The sequence below is a fragment of the Canis lupus genome, chromosome X, assembly GCF_048164855.1.
Source record: "Canis lupus baileyi chromosome X, mCanLup2.hap1, whole genome shotgun sequence".
Classification (NCBI taxonomy): Eukaryota; Metazoa; Chordata; class Mammalia; order Carnivora; family Canidae; genus Canis; species Canis lupus.
Genome location: NC_132876.1, coordinates 67392307 through 67410944, shown reverse-complemented (window position 1 = coordinate 67410944; position 18638 = coordinate 67392307). Strand labels below are relative to the sequence as shown.

The following is an 18638-nucleotide window of genomic DNA, read 5'->3' as shown; positions in this document are numbered from 1 at the left end:
TTCTTAATTTATTCATCCATTGATGTACTCTTAATTATTATTATTATTTATTTATTCCCTATCAAGGCTATTGTGAATAATGCTGTTTCCAACATGGGAGTGTAGATATTTCTTTGAGATACTGATTCTCTTTTCTTTCTTTCTTTCTTTCTTTCTTTCTTTCTTTCTTTCTTTCTTTCTTTCTTTCTTTCTTTCTTTCTTTCTTTCTTTCTTTCTTTCTTTCTTTCTTTCTTTCTTTCTTTCTTTCTTTCTTTCTTCTTTCTTTCTTTCTTTCTTTCCAGAAGTGGAATTGGTGGATCATGTAGTAGTTATATTTTAATTGTTTTAGGTACCTCCATACTGTTTCCCATAATAGCTGTGCCACTTTACATTCCTTATACATAACCATGTATAAGGGTTTCCTTTTCTTCATATCCTTGCCAACACTTGGTATCTCTTGTCTTTTTGATAATAGTTATCCTAACAGGTTTGAGATAATATCTTACTGTGACTTTGATTTCCATTTGCCTAAAGACTGGTGCTGTTGAGCACATTTTCATGTACCTGTTAGCCATTTCAATATCTCCTTTGGAAAATATCTATTCAGGTCTTTTGCCCATTTTTAAAATAAACTTATTTTTATTATACTGAGATGTATGAATCCCTCATATATTTTACAAATTAACTCATCATATATATTGTTTGCAAATATTTTCTTCCATTCCATAGGTTGCCCTTTCACTCTTTTGATGGTTTTCTTTGCTAGGCAGAAGCTCTCTAGTTTGATATATAGTCCCATTTGTCTATATTTGCTTTGGTTGCCTGTTCCTTTGGTGTTATATCAAAAAATCAGTGCCAGGATTAAGTCCCTTCAGTTTTTTCCCAGGAGTTTTATGTTTCCAGTCTTAATTTAAGTTAATTTTTGAACAGTGTAAGATAGGAGTTCAATTTCATTCTTTTGCATGTGGATATCCAATTTTCCAACACTATTTATTGAAGATGCTATCTTTTCCTCATTATGTGTTTTTGGTGCTTTTTTCAAATATTAGTTGATTGAATATTTGTGAGTTTATCTGCAGGCTCTCTATTATCTCTTTGATTCTTTCTTCTGCTTTGTCAAGTCTGCTGTTGAGCCTGTCTGTTGAATTCTTTAGTTCAGTCACTATAGTCTTCGGCTTTAGTATTTCTAGTTTTTTTTTTTCCCCTGGCAGTATCTATTTCTTTGTTGAATTGATTTTGTTCATACACTGTTTTCCTAATTTCATGTAGATGTCTGTATGTTCTTATTGTTGTTGTTTTTTTAAGATTTTATTTATTTATTTTAGAGAGAACAAGTGGTGGGGAGGGGCAGAGGGAGAGACAGAGAAGTGAAGCAGACTCTCCACTGAGCTCAATTCCTGGACGAGGTGATCATGACCCAAACTGAAGGCAGATGCCTAACCAATTGAGCCATCCAGGTGCCCCATTCACTGAAATTTTGAGAGGATTATTCTGAATTCTCTGTCAGTTTATACATAGATTTCCACTTATTTAAGGTAAGTTATTGAAGTTTTATTAATTTCCTTTGGTAGTGTGATAATTACTCAACTCTTTGTGATTCTTGATTCCTTGCATTAATAGCTACTCATTCAAGTAAACTATCTTCTCTTCAATACTTAACAGGTTTGCTTCAGCAAGGAAGGACCTTCATAAGTCAGCTCAGGTTGAGGTATTATATAGATCAGCTGGTAGCATCTGTGGGCAGGCAAAGATTGTCTTTGGGGTATCTAGTTGGGTGAGGCTACTGCTCATGCCCCATGGTCAGATGGGGCCACTAGGTGGGCTCTGCAATCACCTCTTGTCAGGTGAGGTTGCAGCCTATGTTCACAAGCAAGGTGGTACCACTAGTTGTGCTCTGCAATTGGGCAAGGTTGTTGACCTGGCTTCACAATCTCTTCTGGTGGCATGAGATATTGGGCTGTGCTTCTACGCCACTAAGTGATGGGGACTGGACTCCATGTTTAGTTGGGGACACAGGCAGGGCTTCACAGTCAGAAGAGGTCATTGGCTGTGCTCTGCTGCTTTTGGACAAGGTCCCTGTTTGGTCAATCTGGTCAAAAGGGGCTTCCAGCCGCATTATGAAGTTTGGACTGGAGACTGAAAAATTCATTATAGTTGGATGGGTCACTGTCCAAGCCCTCAGTAGATGGTTCTGTTAGCTATGCTCTGCTTTTGGGCAGGGTCACTGGCTGGGCTGCATGTCTAAGCAAGGCCATAGGCTGGGTTCAGGAATCAGGCAGGGGTATAGGTTGGGCTCAGCAGTATAACGGGCTGAGTTCTGAGCTTATCCAGGGTTACTGTTCAGGCTCTCTGGTTATGTGGGGTGAGAGGCTATGCTTAACAGTTAAGTAGAGCTTAACTCCCTGGCTTGGCTCCCTGCCTAAGTGGGACTGTAAGTGTTCTTACACTTACATAGCTGCTAGTGTTCTCCGTCCAAGCTTCCTGAGGGCATGACTGGAAGCTCTCACCAGCAGTTGAGAAAGGTTGCGAATTTGCTTCCTAGCCTGGGTGGAGCAGGGGAACAGGCTCCATAATGGGTACAGCCATTGGGGAACCTACATCCAGCATAACTGCCAACTGAGTTCCCTAGTCAGACAAGGCCACCAGCTTAGCTCTGCAAATGGGCAGAGCCACTGGCTGGGATCTCAGCTCTGGCACTCATTTCTGGGCAGAAATGTAGTTTCCCAAGGTCTGAGCACCGAATACTGTAAGCCTTACTCTTCTGTCTCTTCTGATCCTCAGTGGTTGAGCCCCACAATTCTCCTAGTGGTCCAAATGAAATAAGACCCAAGTGGGCTTCCTGGGAAGCATCCCATAACACTGGGGAAACTGGCTGTTCACTTTTGGTTCGATTTTTCCCACTGAAGAAACTATAGGCCCAGGGAGCCCTCTCAGTGTGCTCTGTGCCAACCTGGGGTGAGTGGGGGAGATGCTGTCAGAGTATAGCCCCTCTTCTTACATTTCTAATGTGGTCCTTCTTGGTCTCTGTGGTCCAGAGGGTCCTTCAGCCTGACTCTCAGTATTTGGGATTTCCTTAATGATGTTTTATCAATGGATGAATGCTAGTTGGTCTTCTTTATAAGTAGAATGAAAGATGGAAACAACCTACATCATTATCTTGATGATATCATTATCTCATTTTAAAAGATGTGTTTTACTAAATAAAATCTTTAAGGAAAGGCACCGGGTTGCTCAGTTGGTTGAGTGTCTGACTCTTGGCTTCAGCTGAAGTCCTGATCTCATTGGTTGTGGGATCAAGCCCCATGTCAGGCTCTGCATTTGGCTGGAAGTCGGCTTGAGGATTTTCTCCCTCTGCCCCCCACCCCCGCCCGCTCTCTTTCTCTCTCTCAAAAATAAATAGATAAATCTTTAAAAAACTCTTTAAGGGAAATGTATTTAAATATATATTTGTTAAAATGTGCTTACATATGCATAAGGAAAAGGGATTTGAAGGCATTAAAAAACACATGGACAGTCATGCCTTTTTCCTTATAGTTTAATAGTTAGAGTACAGACTGTGAATCTATACTACATGGGTTCAAGTTCTAGCTGTATGAATTGCTACCCGTATGACTTTAGGCTGTTACTTAACCTCTCTGTGCCTCAGTTACTTCATTGGTAAAATGGAAAAGAAATCTAATACTATATGCAACACAGAGGTTGTGAGGATGAAATGAGTAGGTACATGGGAAGCACTTATAATAATTCCTGACACAAATTAAGTACTATATAAAATCATTATATTTTGACTCAAACAATTTTTTTATTTTTAAATATAAATAGAAGAATGATTTTCCTTTTGAAACATCTTTTTTCTATTTTTTAAAAAGAATTACAAGTGACAGTATTGCAGAACAATGGGTGAAATTGTAAGCTGGGAATGGATTATTTAGGGTTAATATAGAAATGATCTCATAGTCTTTGTGACAGTGTGATTTATTTTGTGATTAGACTTCTAATAAATGTATGATAAATACTCTTGAATGTGTATGAAGGTATAACTGCAACAATAGTCTTCCCGAAGGCTTTATTTTAACATGACAAAACTGGAAACAAAAATCCACTAATTAAGTCAACTGATTACAAAAATGATTGCCTAGAGATACCATAATATACTATATTACTACCATAAATAATACTGTGTGATATTGACATGGATATATGTTAATGTGGCTTTTAGTAAAAAAGTTATTGGATTATATTTATGAATATGTACACATAGGGGTATGCATCTATGTCTATGCATATATAAAAGTATGAAAGGTTATACAGCCAAATTTTACATGTGTTTTTATGCAGTGATAAGATTATGGTTGTATTCCATGTTATTTGCTCTGTTTAACAACACATGATGTTTTTTTCTTAGAATTTGTATCCCTAGCAAGCAGAAATACAAAGAAAAATGTTATTACAAGCAAAAACAAAAAAATATGTATTCTATTTTCTCCACTGAAAACATAGCTAAGCTTAATATAAATTCTAATACCCAGTTCAAAGCCCTATGCAAAGAACTAGGTACACATTTAGATTGGAAATAACAATAATAGTGTAAGTTGACAAATTTTTAAGTGGAAATTTGACGATATGGTCTAAAAATGGTCTACACTTTTTTCTGCTTTTTTTCCCTTCTAGACATGTTTGCTACAGAAACAATTATGGACTGTAAATCTAGGTAAAAGGTAGTCAATATAGTGGCTGAAATTAAAAGAGAATTGGGAACATAGAAAATATCTAACAATGTAGGAAGGAATGAGTTCATCCATATACACAATAGATATCCAAAGACCATTTTAAATGATGTGAAAAATAAATATAAAAATATTTCCAAGGCTAATTTGCTCTTGAATATTTTGTTTCAAACAAAGGGAAAAATTGACAGAGAGAGAGAGAGAGACAAATCAAGAAAGAGACTCTTAATTATAGAGAATAAACTTGATGGTTACTAAAGGAGGGGAGATAGAAGGATGAGTGAAAAAAAGAAAAAATGCAAATTATGATTTGATATATATAAATATATTAATTACAATTATAATTATTTACATATTATATAAAGCAGTATTATATATGTGTTTATGTATACATAAAATTAGTTTTCTTTATATTATCAGTGCTTTTATTTTCCCTATCAATATAATGTGATGTTTATTTTTTTTTATTTTTTGCAATGTGATTTTTTAAAAATATTTTATTTATTTATTCATGAGAGACACAGACGGAGAGAGAGGCAGAGAGACACAGGCTGATGGAGAAGCAGGCTCCATGCAGGGAGCCCAACGTGGGACTGGATCCCAGGTCTCCAGGATCTGGCCTTGGGCTGAAGGCTGCACTAAACCGCTGAGCCACCTGGGCTGTCCTGCAATGTGATTTTTAAATGAATTTATATTCCTTGGTTAAGAAGCAAAAAAATAGTTTTTAAAAATTGAAAAAGGAAAACAAAAAAATGAGGTATGTATTTTTAATAGCATTATATCCACAAAGTTTATAATACCCAGGGAGGAACTTGTGCAAGAAAATGGGCATTCTTCCAACATATCAGTGGAAGAATAAATTGGTATATGCAGTCCAACTGATGGCCCAGTTAAAATTTTTTTAAAGACCTCTACTTTTCGGGATGCCTGGGTGGCTCAGCGGTTGAGTGTCTGATCCCGGGATCATGCCCTGAGCCGAAGGCAGACGCTCAACCACTGAGCCACCCAGGCTTCCCAAGACCTCTACTTTTCAATTCCACTTCTATGTTTTTGTAAAAGTACAATAATTCTGCAGTAAAACTACCACAGATTTGGGCTCAACGGGGAAAATTTAGAAAATGTATTAAATCCCAAAGTAAGGAAACATTTTAAAAGAAATTCTGATCCACCCAAACAATGATAGTGGGTTATGGAAGAATATTGGACAGCCAAAAATATTTTAGTTATATTTGCAATGTATTGTAAAAATCGAAAGAATACATTCAGTGTGATCTTATATTTAAATATTACGGATAAATAGGCAAAAATTCTCTCTTAAAAGAAGGTGTTGTATATATTTAATGTGTATTTTTTTCAAGCAATACATCTATAAGATGAAATAATAAAACAAAAATGCGCAAGCTTAACCGATTTCTCATAACTTAAAATAATGCTAACTGAAGAAGATGAGCCGGGAAATATACATTTTCTGACACAATTAATGGACATAAACTTTATGAAGAAGCATTTGGCAATGGACTGGCAATGTATATAAGGCAATTAAATCTCTGCATGTGTCACAAATATTCACCTAAAAATGTGTTACTTGTGGAGTTAATCTTACTAGGGAAAAACTAGAACAATTTAAACATATGAAGGGACTGAATTTTAGAAATAGTAGCTCAACCATATAATGAAACATAAAGTAAAAACAGAGTTAAAGAATAATTTTTAATAATTTGGAAAGATGATATGAAAGACTAATTATAGTGAAAGTATTCCATAATGAAACAATACATATTACATTTTTGAAGGTATTATCTATGTACATGTTTCATGTGTTCCAAAGTTTTTTTCTCAAGGGGTAGAATTAAGAATGATTTTTACTATCGGCATACTCAATTTTTTAAAGTTTCTATTATGATACCATGTTATTTGTATAAAAATAAATGTGTAAGGTAGATAAAAACAAAAATAGGAACAGTACCCCTGATAAAATATTGGAAAACTACAGAAATAACTGCATAACTGCAATAGCAAGCCTAAACAACTGTCAAGGTTTCCATTCTCTCACATTATTTGTGTACTTAGGGTAAGTTGATACCATTTTTGTGGATAGTCATTTAAAAAGAAACTCCCCAAAAGAGAAGAAAAAGATTTCAAACCTTCCATGTCCTTTGATCCTAAATTTGCTCTCACAAATGTTTGTTCAGAAAATAATATTGAATGTAAGCAAGGTTTGTGTACTATGTATAATTAGCAGCTAGGGTTTGGATTAGAAAAACCGATGTTCACAACCAAATGTGCAACAATGAGAAAGCTGTGAAATATACCCCCATATCTATATCTAAACATGTATAGAGATGAATACCTATATCTATCTATTCCTCTATCAAGCCCCACCACTGGAACACTAAAGAGTCACAAAACTATTATAAAAGAATATTTAATGACATGAAAGGAACTTCAAGAATATCTATACATCTATATCTATCTATAATATATATTCATGTATGAAAAAGCAGATATTGAAACAGTATATACATTAAAATTCACATATATATCACATGAAAAATACTGGGCAAGTGCATATGAAAATGATTTAGGAATGTAGGCGTGTTGATTAGGATTGATTAGTAGGGACATTAAATTTCTTCTGTTAACTTGTCTGCTTTGTTATTTTTGTCTGCAATGAAGCTGAATGATTTTTCTGACAATGGGGAAAAGGGCAGCAAGTGGGCACAGGGAAAGAGCATTTACAACCCCAAACAGGGAAGTGCCATTTGCAGCCCATCGAGCTGGCCAAGACACGCACATGCACGCACCCGCGCGTGCACACACAGACGCGCACACACATCAATTACAGTGACCAGGAGACTATGCAGGGGAAATGGACACACTCGTTTTACTAGCTGTGCTGGCTGGCATGAACGCAAATCAGTACAATGCTTATGAAGGGGCCATTTGGCAACACACGGGAAAAGTCTTTAAAATATCCTATTGTGGATCCTGCAAGTCGACAATTAAGAAGACCATCCGGTAGGCTAGCGAAGATTTGGCTTGACAAGGAAGGATTCATTCATCAGAGTATGCAATGTTGGGTTTAAACACAAGGAAAGAACTGGGCACCAACTGAATGTCCAATAATGTGGGATTGATTACAGAAATGTTAAAGATCCATCTATACACTCTGCAGGCACTGAAGATGACATTTCTGAAGCCTGTTGAATAGCATGGAAAGAAGTTCAATGGGTTGATTTTTGTTTGGTTTTAGTTTCTGAAGAAGCAGGTTAAGAAACACCACACATAGGAACCATTCTATAATGGTGTGTTAAAAGGGAAGGTGGGGTGGGAGTGAGGAAGGGAGGGAGAGAGAAGAAGAGAAGAGAGCCTGTAAAAACAGCACACCAAGAAGTGGCTGTCTCTGGGTAGTAGGATCACTGGGAACAATTACTCTCTTGGCTTTCCCTCATCTGATCTCCTTTTCCTTTCTGATGTTTCCACCATGAAATTGTGTCACCTGTGTAGTGAAGGAAGCAAGCATGAAGGTGCTTTTTAAACCAAACCACAAGGAGAAGAGGCAGCCTGTAATCTATCAAGTGGCACAGATTAGCAAGATTATTCGCAACGCCCTTGGTGGGGGGGGGGGAATGGGGGAAAGCAGAAGAGAGGAAGAGGGGAGGAGGTGGAGGAGGAAGAGGGTAGGAAAGGTGAGAGGGAGAGAGGGAGAAGGAGAGAGGGAGAGAGAGGAAGGGGGGGAGAGATCGAGGGAAAGGAAGGAGGGAGGGAGGGTGAGAGGAGAGAGAGAGAGATAGAGAGAGAGACAGAGAGAGAGAGATAAAGAGAGACCTGCACTCCCAGTACAATACAATACATTGCTGGTGGGAGAGAGGGAGAAGGAGAGAGGGAGAGAGAGGAAGGGGGGGAGAGATCGAGGGAAAGGAAGGAGGGAGGGAGGGTGAGAGGAGAGAGAGGAGAGAGAGAGAGAGAGAGAGAGAGAGAGAGAGAGATAAAGAGAGACCTGCACTCCCAGTACAATACAATACACTGCTGGTGGGTTAGAGGGGCAAAGAGGGTGGTTGTAAACCGGGTGGGAGCCAAGGTTTGGCTCTGCTGGCTGGCTCGTCCCTGGCATGTCTTCATCGCAAGGTGGCCTCCTCATCCGTGTCTTCCTCGAAATCTTTGACGTCAGCACTGGTGGACTGCCTGGCCCAGGCTCCCCTTTCGGCCTCTCGTTCTTTATGCGACTTGAATCTCCCAACGAAAATTTTGCGGTAGTTCAGGAACATGCCATTCATCGCATCAATGGCTCGCTCTGCGGACTCCTGCTTCTGGAAGTGCACAAACCCGTAGCCCTTGGGCCCCTTTTCGTCGCAGGCCACTTTGCAGGACAGGATGTTGCCAAACGCCGAGAAGATGTTGTACAGCGCCTTGTTGTCGATGGTCTTGCCCAGGTTCTTGATGAAGACGTTGCCCACCCCACTCTTGCGGAGCGAGGGGTCCCGCTGGGACCACATGATGCGCACGGGCCTGCCCTTGATCACATCAAAGTTCAGGGTTTCCAGGGCCCGCTTGGCATCCACCGGTTGCTGGTAGTTGACGTACGCGTAGCCCAACGAGCGGCGGGTGATCTTGTCCCTGCAAATGCGGATGGACAGGATGGGCCCGGCCGGGCTGAACTTCTCATACAGCATTGCCTCTGTCACTTCAGGATGCAGGTCGCCCACGTACAGCGAGGCCATAGGAAAGTCTGGGTTGCCTTCGGAGCCCCGGCTGGTCTCCGCATCCACATCTGCAGCCGCCGCTGCCGCCGCCGCCGCCGCAGCCGCCGCTGCCGCCGCCGCCGCCGCAGCCACCGCCGCCGCCACCTCCGCATCCGCATCAGCCTCCCCCGAGGAGGGCGCCGCAGCCTCCGCTACTGCCGCGGCTGCTGCTGTGGCGGCGGCGGCGGCTTCAGCCGCGCTGGCCTCCACAACCGCTGCCGCCAGGGCGGCCTCCGCCTCTTCCCCCACTGCCAGGGCCGCCGTCGCCTCCCCCTGGGTGGCCTCCCCCACTGCCTCCTCTACTGAGGCCTCGGCCTCCACCTCTGCCTCCACCTCTGCTTCCGCCTCAGCTACGGAGGCCTCCGCCACAGCCTCTGCCACGGTCGCCGCCGCAGCCTCCGCCGCCGCCGCCGCCGCTGCCGCCACCGCCGCCGCCACTGTCGCCGCTGTCGCCACGGTCGCCGGTGCCACCAGGCCGCTGCCGCGACCTCCCTTCCCGCGAGCTGGGGGACGGAGGGGCGGGAAAGGGCAGGAGGGCGTGTGGGCGCTGGAACCCGGGCCGGGGGCGCGAGCGGGAGCTGGGGCCGGGACCCGGGGCCCGGGGCCAACCGATCCGGCGAGTCCAGGTCACTTGGAATAGCAAGCGAGCGCTGCCAGGAGCGCGCTGGTGCGAGTCGCCGCAGCCTGCAGCCTGCTGCTGCCGCCGCCGCTCAGTCGTGGGCTAGTGTGCGGGGCGCGGGCGGGCGGCGTGTGGTGGGGGGCGGGGGGTGTTGGCGTCTGTGGTCCGGGCAGCTGGGCAGGCTTCTGTCTCTTTGGTTCCCCCTGTGGCTGCCGCGTGGCTGTGGGGCCGCAGGCTGTGGGAGGGGGCGGGAACGGGAGCCTTGGGGCTGGGGTGGTGGTGAGTCTTCAGCCTCTCAGGTTGCCTGGATATATATGAAGAGGAAGGCAAGGAAAGGGTTCTGCTGTGGACTGCGGGAATACCGGTTAGATTTAGAAGGTTTTGTTTTATCCCCCCTTTCCCCATAGAACAGTTAAATAATCAAATCAAGTACCTTGCAAGAGCGGGTGGGTGTCATGGAGAATACACTTGCCCGGCCTAAACAAAGCCAAGAAGAATGGTTTTCTCACATTCAGGGGTTCTCCCCACTTCCGCTCATACACACTCTCCAACATCACCGCCACCAAGGAAACAACACCTACTCTGAGCAGGAGCTGGGGCCAGGGGGCCAAGCTCCCCCTGCAGCCTGCTGACCCGTTTTCTCAGAGATTCCCGCCCCCCTTTCCAGCTCTTTCCCTCCTCTGCAACACTTGCAGAAGAGGGAATAAAGAACACATATTCATTCATCCATAATACCATGCCACAAATATTTAGGGAACCTGTGCTGGTCCCTAGGGATACAGGGATCTGGGAAGCAGCAGACATAAACTGGTTTTGAGCTTGTCCTTGGGAACACACAGTCTGGCTGGAACCGCTGTCCCTGCTCCAGACTAGGGGAGAACTACAGACCTGGGGTTCTTCTGCAGTGCCCCCCCCCAATTCCTCCTGCCCACCCAGCCTCCTACATGCAGCCCTACAGAAGGCGAATCAAGAGCACCCTGTCCTTAGTGCTGTCTTCAATGAAACTGTGAGGAAAGCCACACCAAGGGCTGGGGACAGGGCCTGGTCCAGAGCCAAGCACTGGTTTGTTCTTGGCTCTGCCCTCAAGGTGCTAAGGTTACTAGCATGAACCAAGAAATACACATCCATGCTCAAAACAAAACCAAAATCTGAAATCTCTAGAATGAGGTCCCTGGTCCCAGCAGTTCATCGGCTAATATTTGTGAAAGCCTTATCAACTACTTGGCACTGGGAGCTAAGGGACAGGCCATGTGATAAGTGAGCAGTGGGTGTTGATGTGTTGGAGGTGTGGGGCCTGGTGATACTAGGTGAGCAGTATGTGTTGTGGAAGCAGAGAGGCCACACAGGGCCAAATGCTGAGTGGATAGACAAGTGAACAACCATTAGAGTCGAGTGTAACAGAAGCTAGGGCCCCACTAGCTCCAGAAAGAAGGACTCAGCCGCCAGCTCTCTGTGGTAGGAGTCAAGTGAGGCTGCACAGAAGACAAAACCCCAAAGATGAGCTCTGATGAGTAGCAGTCCACCGTGTCGAGGCAGAAAGGAAGGCATTCCAAACAGAGGGATCAGTCTACGTGCACCCAAGACCATGTGGCCTGCTAGCACACACAAAGCCACTTCCAGTCATGCCCAATAATCTGGCATGGACAGAGATCATTGTCTCCAAGAGCACATCAGGAGATGGAGCTGGAAGGTGTGGAGCCCTGCAAAGCAAGCTAAGGTGCTTGGACTTTGTACCCAAGCTCACGGGCACCACTCAGCACGTTCAGGGAGGGAATCGGTGTGATCTGATCCTTAGAATGAGTACAAATTAAACATCGATACAGAAGGTAGTTAAGAGAGCAGACCTTAAAAAGTTCTCCTTACAAGAGAAAAATGTTTAACTATGTGAGGTGATAGGTGTTAACGAAACTTACTGTGGTAATCCTATATCTCTATCTATCTCTATCTAGCTTTAGCTATATCTGTCTGTCTGTCTGTCTATCTATCATCTATCTATCTATCATCAAATCATTGTGTTGTACACCTTTCCCTTATACAATGTTACACGTCAATTATATCTCAATAAAACTGGGCAACCCCTTCCCCCATCGATACATATAGATACATAAATATGCCTCTGCCCTCCCCTACATACAACTGAGACAGAGATGATAGAACAAAAAGACAGACGTGACCAGTTCCAAAAGAGTCAAAACAACCCTTCCCTCTGTCCTTCCTTTCCTCTTCCCCCATCGATACATATAGATACATAAATATGCCTGTGCCCTCCCCTACATACAACTGAGACAGAGATGATAGAACAAAAAGACAGACGTGACCAGTTCCAAAAGAGTCAAAACAACCCTTCCCTCTGTCCTTCCTTTCCTCCCTTAAATAGGAGTTTCTCGCTTACTGTGAGCCAGGCATTGAATTTCATGGGCTTTGGGGTCAGGTATAAAAAAAATGACAAAACCCTCAGGACCTCTCACTCCACTCAAGCTCAGGCTGCCCATACAAATAACAGAAATGCCAGCAGAGGGCCATAGGTACTATGTGATTGGACTATGGTGACCATGGGATTTCATCTGCCCAGCACATATTCTCTCCTCCCCCTCATTCCTGCCCATCCACCGCCTTCTTTGAGTAAATAAAACTGTTTTCTGTGGTGACTGTACCTAGGCAGTGTTGCACGTGACAGGACAACCTCCAAGCCTGAGGAACTGACCCAATCACTGTCGGGTGTGAGGCAGTGAGAACCTTTCCATCGCTGGCTGGAAAGCATCCCAAGGTGGCTGAGAAACAGACACACAGACATGTACCTGGCCAGCTTGCAAAATCCAGCCCACTGCCCCTAGACAGAGCTAGTGCCAACAAAGGAAAAGGACAGAGACGAGACGTAGGAAAAGCCTGCTGTACACCCAGTGCTTGACCAAGGTGATCACTGTCACTGCTGTGAAGAGCCATTTCTTGGGGGTCTAGATTGCTTGTAGGCAGGAGGCAGACGAGCTGTGCCTTACTCCCTCCAAGAGGGACCCGAGGAGGCAGAGGCCAGGGGAAAGCCATGATTCCTGGGGGGTGGGGTGGTGGTAGGGGATGTGCAGGTGACAAGAAGAACTTCTTGGCCCATGGGTAGGAGACAGAAATGCCAAGCAGGACCAATGCAAGGGCCAGGACTCAACAACATCTCTTTCTCTGGCTTTGACTTCCAGCCCACAGAGCCGACAGAAATCAGTGAAGCGGCAGGAGAAGGAGGTTCAAGGAAGTCATGCTATGGCCAGCAAATTCCCAAACTTGTCAATCCTGAAGAAGATCCCTAGGCCTCTGAACCTCCCGCAACAGGAACAGGGCTACTAAAGTGACAAGGAGAGCAAATGGGGAATGCTCTCCAAGTCCTTTCTCACAGAGGCCTCTGTGGGGGGTCCCTCCTGGCCAGTCCCTACCATCTACAATCAAAACTCTTCTGACTACTAGGCACTGTGACAGAGGCAAAAATGATGAGCCCTGTGGAGCATCAGTGGAGGGAGAGAGAGGTCTTTTTCTTGGGGGAGGAAGTGTTATTCACTTCATTCATCCAGTGATTTGAAAAGTACTTATTGGAGGGCCTATGCTGTACCAGGCATTCTTCTAGGCAGGAGGTCCCTGTACTCAGGAAGCTGAATTTCTAGTAGGGAAGACAGACAATAAACTCATCAGAAAATTTAAAAGCATTTAAAGGTTGCTACAAATGCCCTCATGGAAATAAACAAGATGGTTTGGTGCCCATTACCTAGAACCACCCCTCCCTCCCCAAAGAAAAAAGTGGCAAAGGTCAGGAATGGCTTCTCTGAAGACAATGATCAGTGGTCAGTCCTGCCAGGAACCAGGGGGAAAACCTGCCCAAACAGGGGTGCTGGAGGGGCAGAAAGGATGCCAGTGTGGCTGGAGCCCAGTGAAAGTGCGGGATGGAGGGACCAGAAGAAGGTGCAGAGGTGGGAAGGAGCCATGATGAAGAGTTTCGTTTTTACTCAAAAGTGCTCTGGGGAACCAAAGAGAGGTCGGAATCAAGGGAGTGCCGTGACCTAATCATATTCAATAATTTCTCGCTGGCTGCTCTCCGTGGAGAATATTGCAAGTGGGCAGGGCACAAAGGAAGGTAGGAAGACCTATTTGGACCCTCTTGCAGTAGTCCAGTCGAATGATGGCAGTGGCTTGGCCAAGACTGGCAGCATGAATTTGGAGAAGAGTGCATGGGTTCATGTGACATTTTGGAAGGAGAACAGTCATTGCTTGCTGATGCATTGAAGGCAGTCGGTAAACAAACTTAAGAAATGAATGATTACTAAAAGAGTATTCCCTTTCAAGTTTGATCATAGAGGTGTTGTGTATGGTGATAGGCAATATGGAAAGCAGGTGTGGTAGGTTTGGAGAAGGGAGAGAAAAACAGTCAGGGGTGTGTGTCAAGAGCTCTTATTTGCACATGTTAAGTGTCTGGAGTCTATTGGTCACCCATAAGGCTGGAGAGGCAGAATTATTGAGACAACAGGACACAGATGGTATTTAAAGTCAGAAGACTGGGCAGGAGCACCTGGGGAGAGTATAGTCAGGGGAAGAAGTTGCAGGGCTATTCCCTGGGACACGCCCACATTTAGAAGTTCAGTGGAATATGACAAGCCAGCAGAAGAGATTGAGAAGGACTGGGTGTTAAAAGGGCTGGCCCCAAACCTGACTTGCAGGGTCCAGCCTCAATGTCCTCACTCAGGCCCTGCTTTCAGTGCTTCTGGCTGCACGTGCATGGGAGTTGGTTTAAAACAGGGAGGCAAGAGGGGATCCCTGGGTGGCTCAGCGGTTTAGCGCCTGCCTTTGGCCCAGGACGTGATCCTGGAGACCCGGGATCGAGTCCCGCATCAGGCTCCCTGCATGGAGCCTGCTTCTCCCTCTGCCTGTGTCTCTGCCTCTCTCCCTCTCTCTCTCTCTCTCTCTCTCTCTCTCTCATGAATAAATAAATTAAACCTTAAAAAAAAAAAACAGGGAGGCAAGAGACTTTGTGTGCTAGGGTTTAGCTTCTCTTCCTGTTCATTTCTCAGTGGAGCTTTCAAAAGAGATAGGTTTAAGTCCAGAGACATTTCAAGAGTGTTTGGAGCCAGCACTGCTCTTCCATTTCATATGGCCCACTTCCTTCTTCCTATCAGGAGGGAGAAATATGGAAAGAGTGGGAATGTAGTTCAGAAAGCAGGGGAAAAGAGTAGAAAAGAATGGAAGAAGGTAGCGAATGGGGGCACTAATGGGGAGAGGGACAGATCAACTCCACATACAAAAATGAATCAAAACACCAAAAACAGTGATCTACATAAAGAAGTCTATTCCTGTGAATTTCTCATTGGCATAGCTGTAAGAAGGACGCCTGGGGAAAAGAGAATGAAAGCATAACTGTATTTTGGGGTAAGGAAATCATTTCTGTCAGTTCACACTGTCCCCCCAAACTCCCCCAAATGAAAATAATCATGAGATACAAGCCAACAACAACAACAACAAAAAGCAGCCTTGGGCTTTTAGTTAGGAAGAACTGGAAAGGTTTGGATGTGTCCCCGTTATTTAACAAATAATAACAATGATTATTATACTATCTTGAACAAGTACAACACATTGAGCCAACAGTCCTTTGGATCCTCATAAAGTGAAATGTTAAGGAAGACAGATTCTCAGTACGTGCTCTGAGTTTGAATTTCAGAAACTCTAATTAAGGTTCTTAGGAATTTCTTTTATAACAAATACTTTTGCCCCAACCCTGATTAGGAACCAAGAACAAAGGGCTATCTCGACTGATGATTTTCATATACCGTTTCAGATATGTTTGTCCCTGGGGACCAATTCTCCTTTCAGTATATGCTTACAATTTTAACCAATGCCTTTCATTGTCATAATCTTAGGCAGTTTACAGACACGATCTTATAAAAAAATATATACCTATAGATAGGCCACAGGCCATGACTTACTAGCTGTGCTTACCTCATTCAAGTTGCTTTACCTGTTTTGTTTTTTCCTTTATCTTTGGAGTCTTCATCTGTACAAGCAGATAGTTGTAAGGATGAAAAGTGATAATATATGGGAAATGTTTTTCCCAGTGCCTGGCATGCATTCAATGCCCAACACGAGAGACTCCTTATAATGCCATTTCCCTCTGTCTTGAGGATATCCTTATTCAGCTGGGTTTTGAAGGCCCAGTGTCTTTCCTTTCTGGTGTCCAAGGAAGCCTGGCTTTTTCTCTCTAACCAGGAGCAAAGTGTCCATTCAGAGGGAGTCTGATCCTCTGAGTCACATCCCAGGTTACGGCTGGATTTTACTCTAGGCAATTAACTGCCTGATTGTCCAGCCTAAACTCACTTTTCTTACACCCTCATCCAGGTTTCCCTTAGTTCTCCTGACCTTAGAACCTTTTTATAATCCACCTTTTTATTTGTCCTGAGGTCCAAGGACTTTACAAGTCAATACATGAAAACATGCTCTTTTCCGTACTCAAGAAAACTGCCCAGAAGATTTGATAATATTCATGGGTTACGGATGTGTGAATGGCTGATTCTCAGTACTCTTGAGTTGTTGAGCAATTTAAGTTCCCACTCTATATAATAAATGTAAAATGAAATCCCCTTCCATACGGTAAAGTCTTGCTAAAGTCATGATGGCTACCCGTAGGACCTCCTCCCAAACATACACACTATCTTTTTAAAACTATTCTTTAAAACGGAAAAAGAAAATGAAAATGAAAAGCATTGTTCTCACTGAAAGGAAGTCATGCACAGGGTAAACAAAATCGTGATGACGAGAATGTACAAAGGAACTTATGATAAAAAGCAAAGGTTCAAGACCTCACCACTTCTCTACCCCTTGTTGTGATCCCCAGGGTAGAGCATTTTATTTTATTTTTATTTTTATATTTTTTTAGTTCCATTTGTTTTTTTGTTTTTTTCTTATAAATTTATTTTTTTATTGGTGTTCAGTTTGCCAACATATAGAATAACAGCCAGTGCTCATCCCGCCAAGTGCCCACCTCAGTGCCCGTCACCCAGTCACCCCCACCCCCCGCCCACCTCCCCTTCAACCACCCCTAGTTCGTTTCCCAGAGTTAGGAGTCTTTCATGTTCTGTCTCCCTTTCTGATATTCCCCACTCATTTTTCTCCTTTCCCCTTTATTCCCTTTCACTATTTTTTATATTCCCCAAATGAATGAGACCATATAATGTTTGTCCTTCTCCGATTGACTTATTGCATAGAGCATTTTAATAATTCCTGTTTGCATTCTTCTGACACTTAACCTCTTACAACTAAAGTGCTTAATCTGCTATTTCAATAAATCATCAAGTTCAGACATCATCAATTGACCACATTCTGCTTACAGAGGAGTATATTTAACTCACTCAGGTGTCTTCAATCTGCCCTCAATTTCTTTCTCTTGGTGTTTATACTTTCTTTTGATGTTTACTTCCTCTATTTGGTGACTCTAGTAACATTTTATTTTATTTTTAAAACATTTTGTTAGTTACCATACAGTGCAATATTGGTTTCTGGAGCATAATTCAGTGGTTAATCACTTACATACAACACCCAGTATTCAGCACAACAAGTGCCCTCTTTAATACCCACCACCCACCTAGCCCATCCCCCACCCGCCTCCCTGCATCAGCCCTCAGTTTGTTCCCCAACATTGAGAGTCACTATGGGTTGTTTCCTTCTCTCCATTTTTTCTCCCCCCCCCTCCCATATGTTCATCTGCTTTCTTTCTTAAATTCCACATATGAGTGAGATAATGTGGTATTTGTCTTTCTCTGACTGCCTTATTTCACACTCTAGCTCTATCCACATCATTGCAAATGGCAAGATTTCATTCTTTTGGGTGGCTGAATAATATTCCATTAAACACACACACACACACACACACACACCACATCACATCTTTTTTTAATGCATCAGTTGATGGACATTTGCCCTCTCTCCATAATTTGGCTATTGTTGATAATGCTGCTATAAACATTGGGGTGCATATACCCCTTGAATCTGTATTTCTGTATCCTTTGGGTAAATTCCTAATAGTGAAGTTGCTGGATCATAGGGTAGTTCTATTTTTAACTTTTTGAGGAAGCTCCAAACTGTTCACCAGAGTGGCTGCACCAGTTTGCATTCCCACCAACAGCGTAAAAGGGTTCCCCTTTCTCTGCATCCTTGTTACTACCTGTTGCTTTTTTGTGTTGTTAATTTTAACCATTCTGGCAGGTGTGAGGTGGTATGTCATCATGGTTTTGATCTGTATTTCCCTGATGATGAGTGATGTTGAGCCTCTTTTCATGTGTCTGTTAGTCACATGTTTGCCTAGAGTAAAATCCAGCCACATGTTATTCATGTCATGCCCATTTCTTACTGGGTTATTTGGGTTTTGGGGGGTTGAGTTTGGTAAGTTCTTTATAGATTTTGGATATGAACCCTTTAACTGATATGTCATTTGCAAATATCTTCTCCCATTCCGTAGGCTGCCTTTTAGTTTTGTTGTTTCCTTCACTGTGCAGAAGCTTCTTATCTTTTTTTTTAAGGTTTTTAAAAAATTTATTCATGAGAGACACACAG

General features: G+C 43.4%; 1 protein-coding gene across 1 annotated transcript; it reads right to left on the bottom strand.

The window, feature by feature from the left end:
- Positions 1-4030: 4030 nt before the first annotated feature.
- Positions 4031-10073, bottom strand: PABPC1L2B (poly(A) binding protein cytoplasmic 1 like 2B). Its single transcript, XM_072815497.1, has one exon. The coding sequence runs from the start codon at positions 9425-9427 to the stop codon at positions 8825-8827; it is 603 nt and encodes a 200-aa protein (XP_072671598.1). The 5' UTR covers positions 9428-10073; the 3' UTR covers positions 4031-8824.
- Between the last annotated feature and the right edge of the window lie 8565 nt (positions 10074-18638).

Excerpts from the sequence above, each read along its gene's own strand:
- PABPC1L2B (XM_072815497.1), bottom strand. The coding sequence starts at position 9,427 with ATGGCCTCGCTGTACGTGGGCGACCTGCATCCTGAAGTGACAGAGGCA.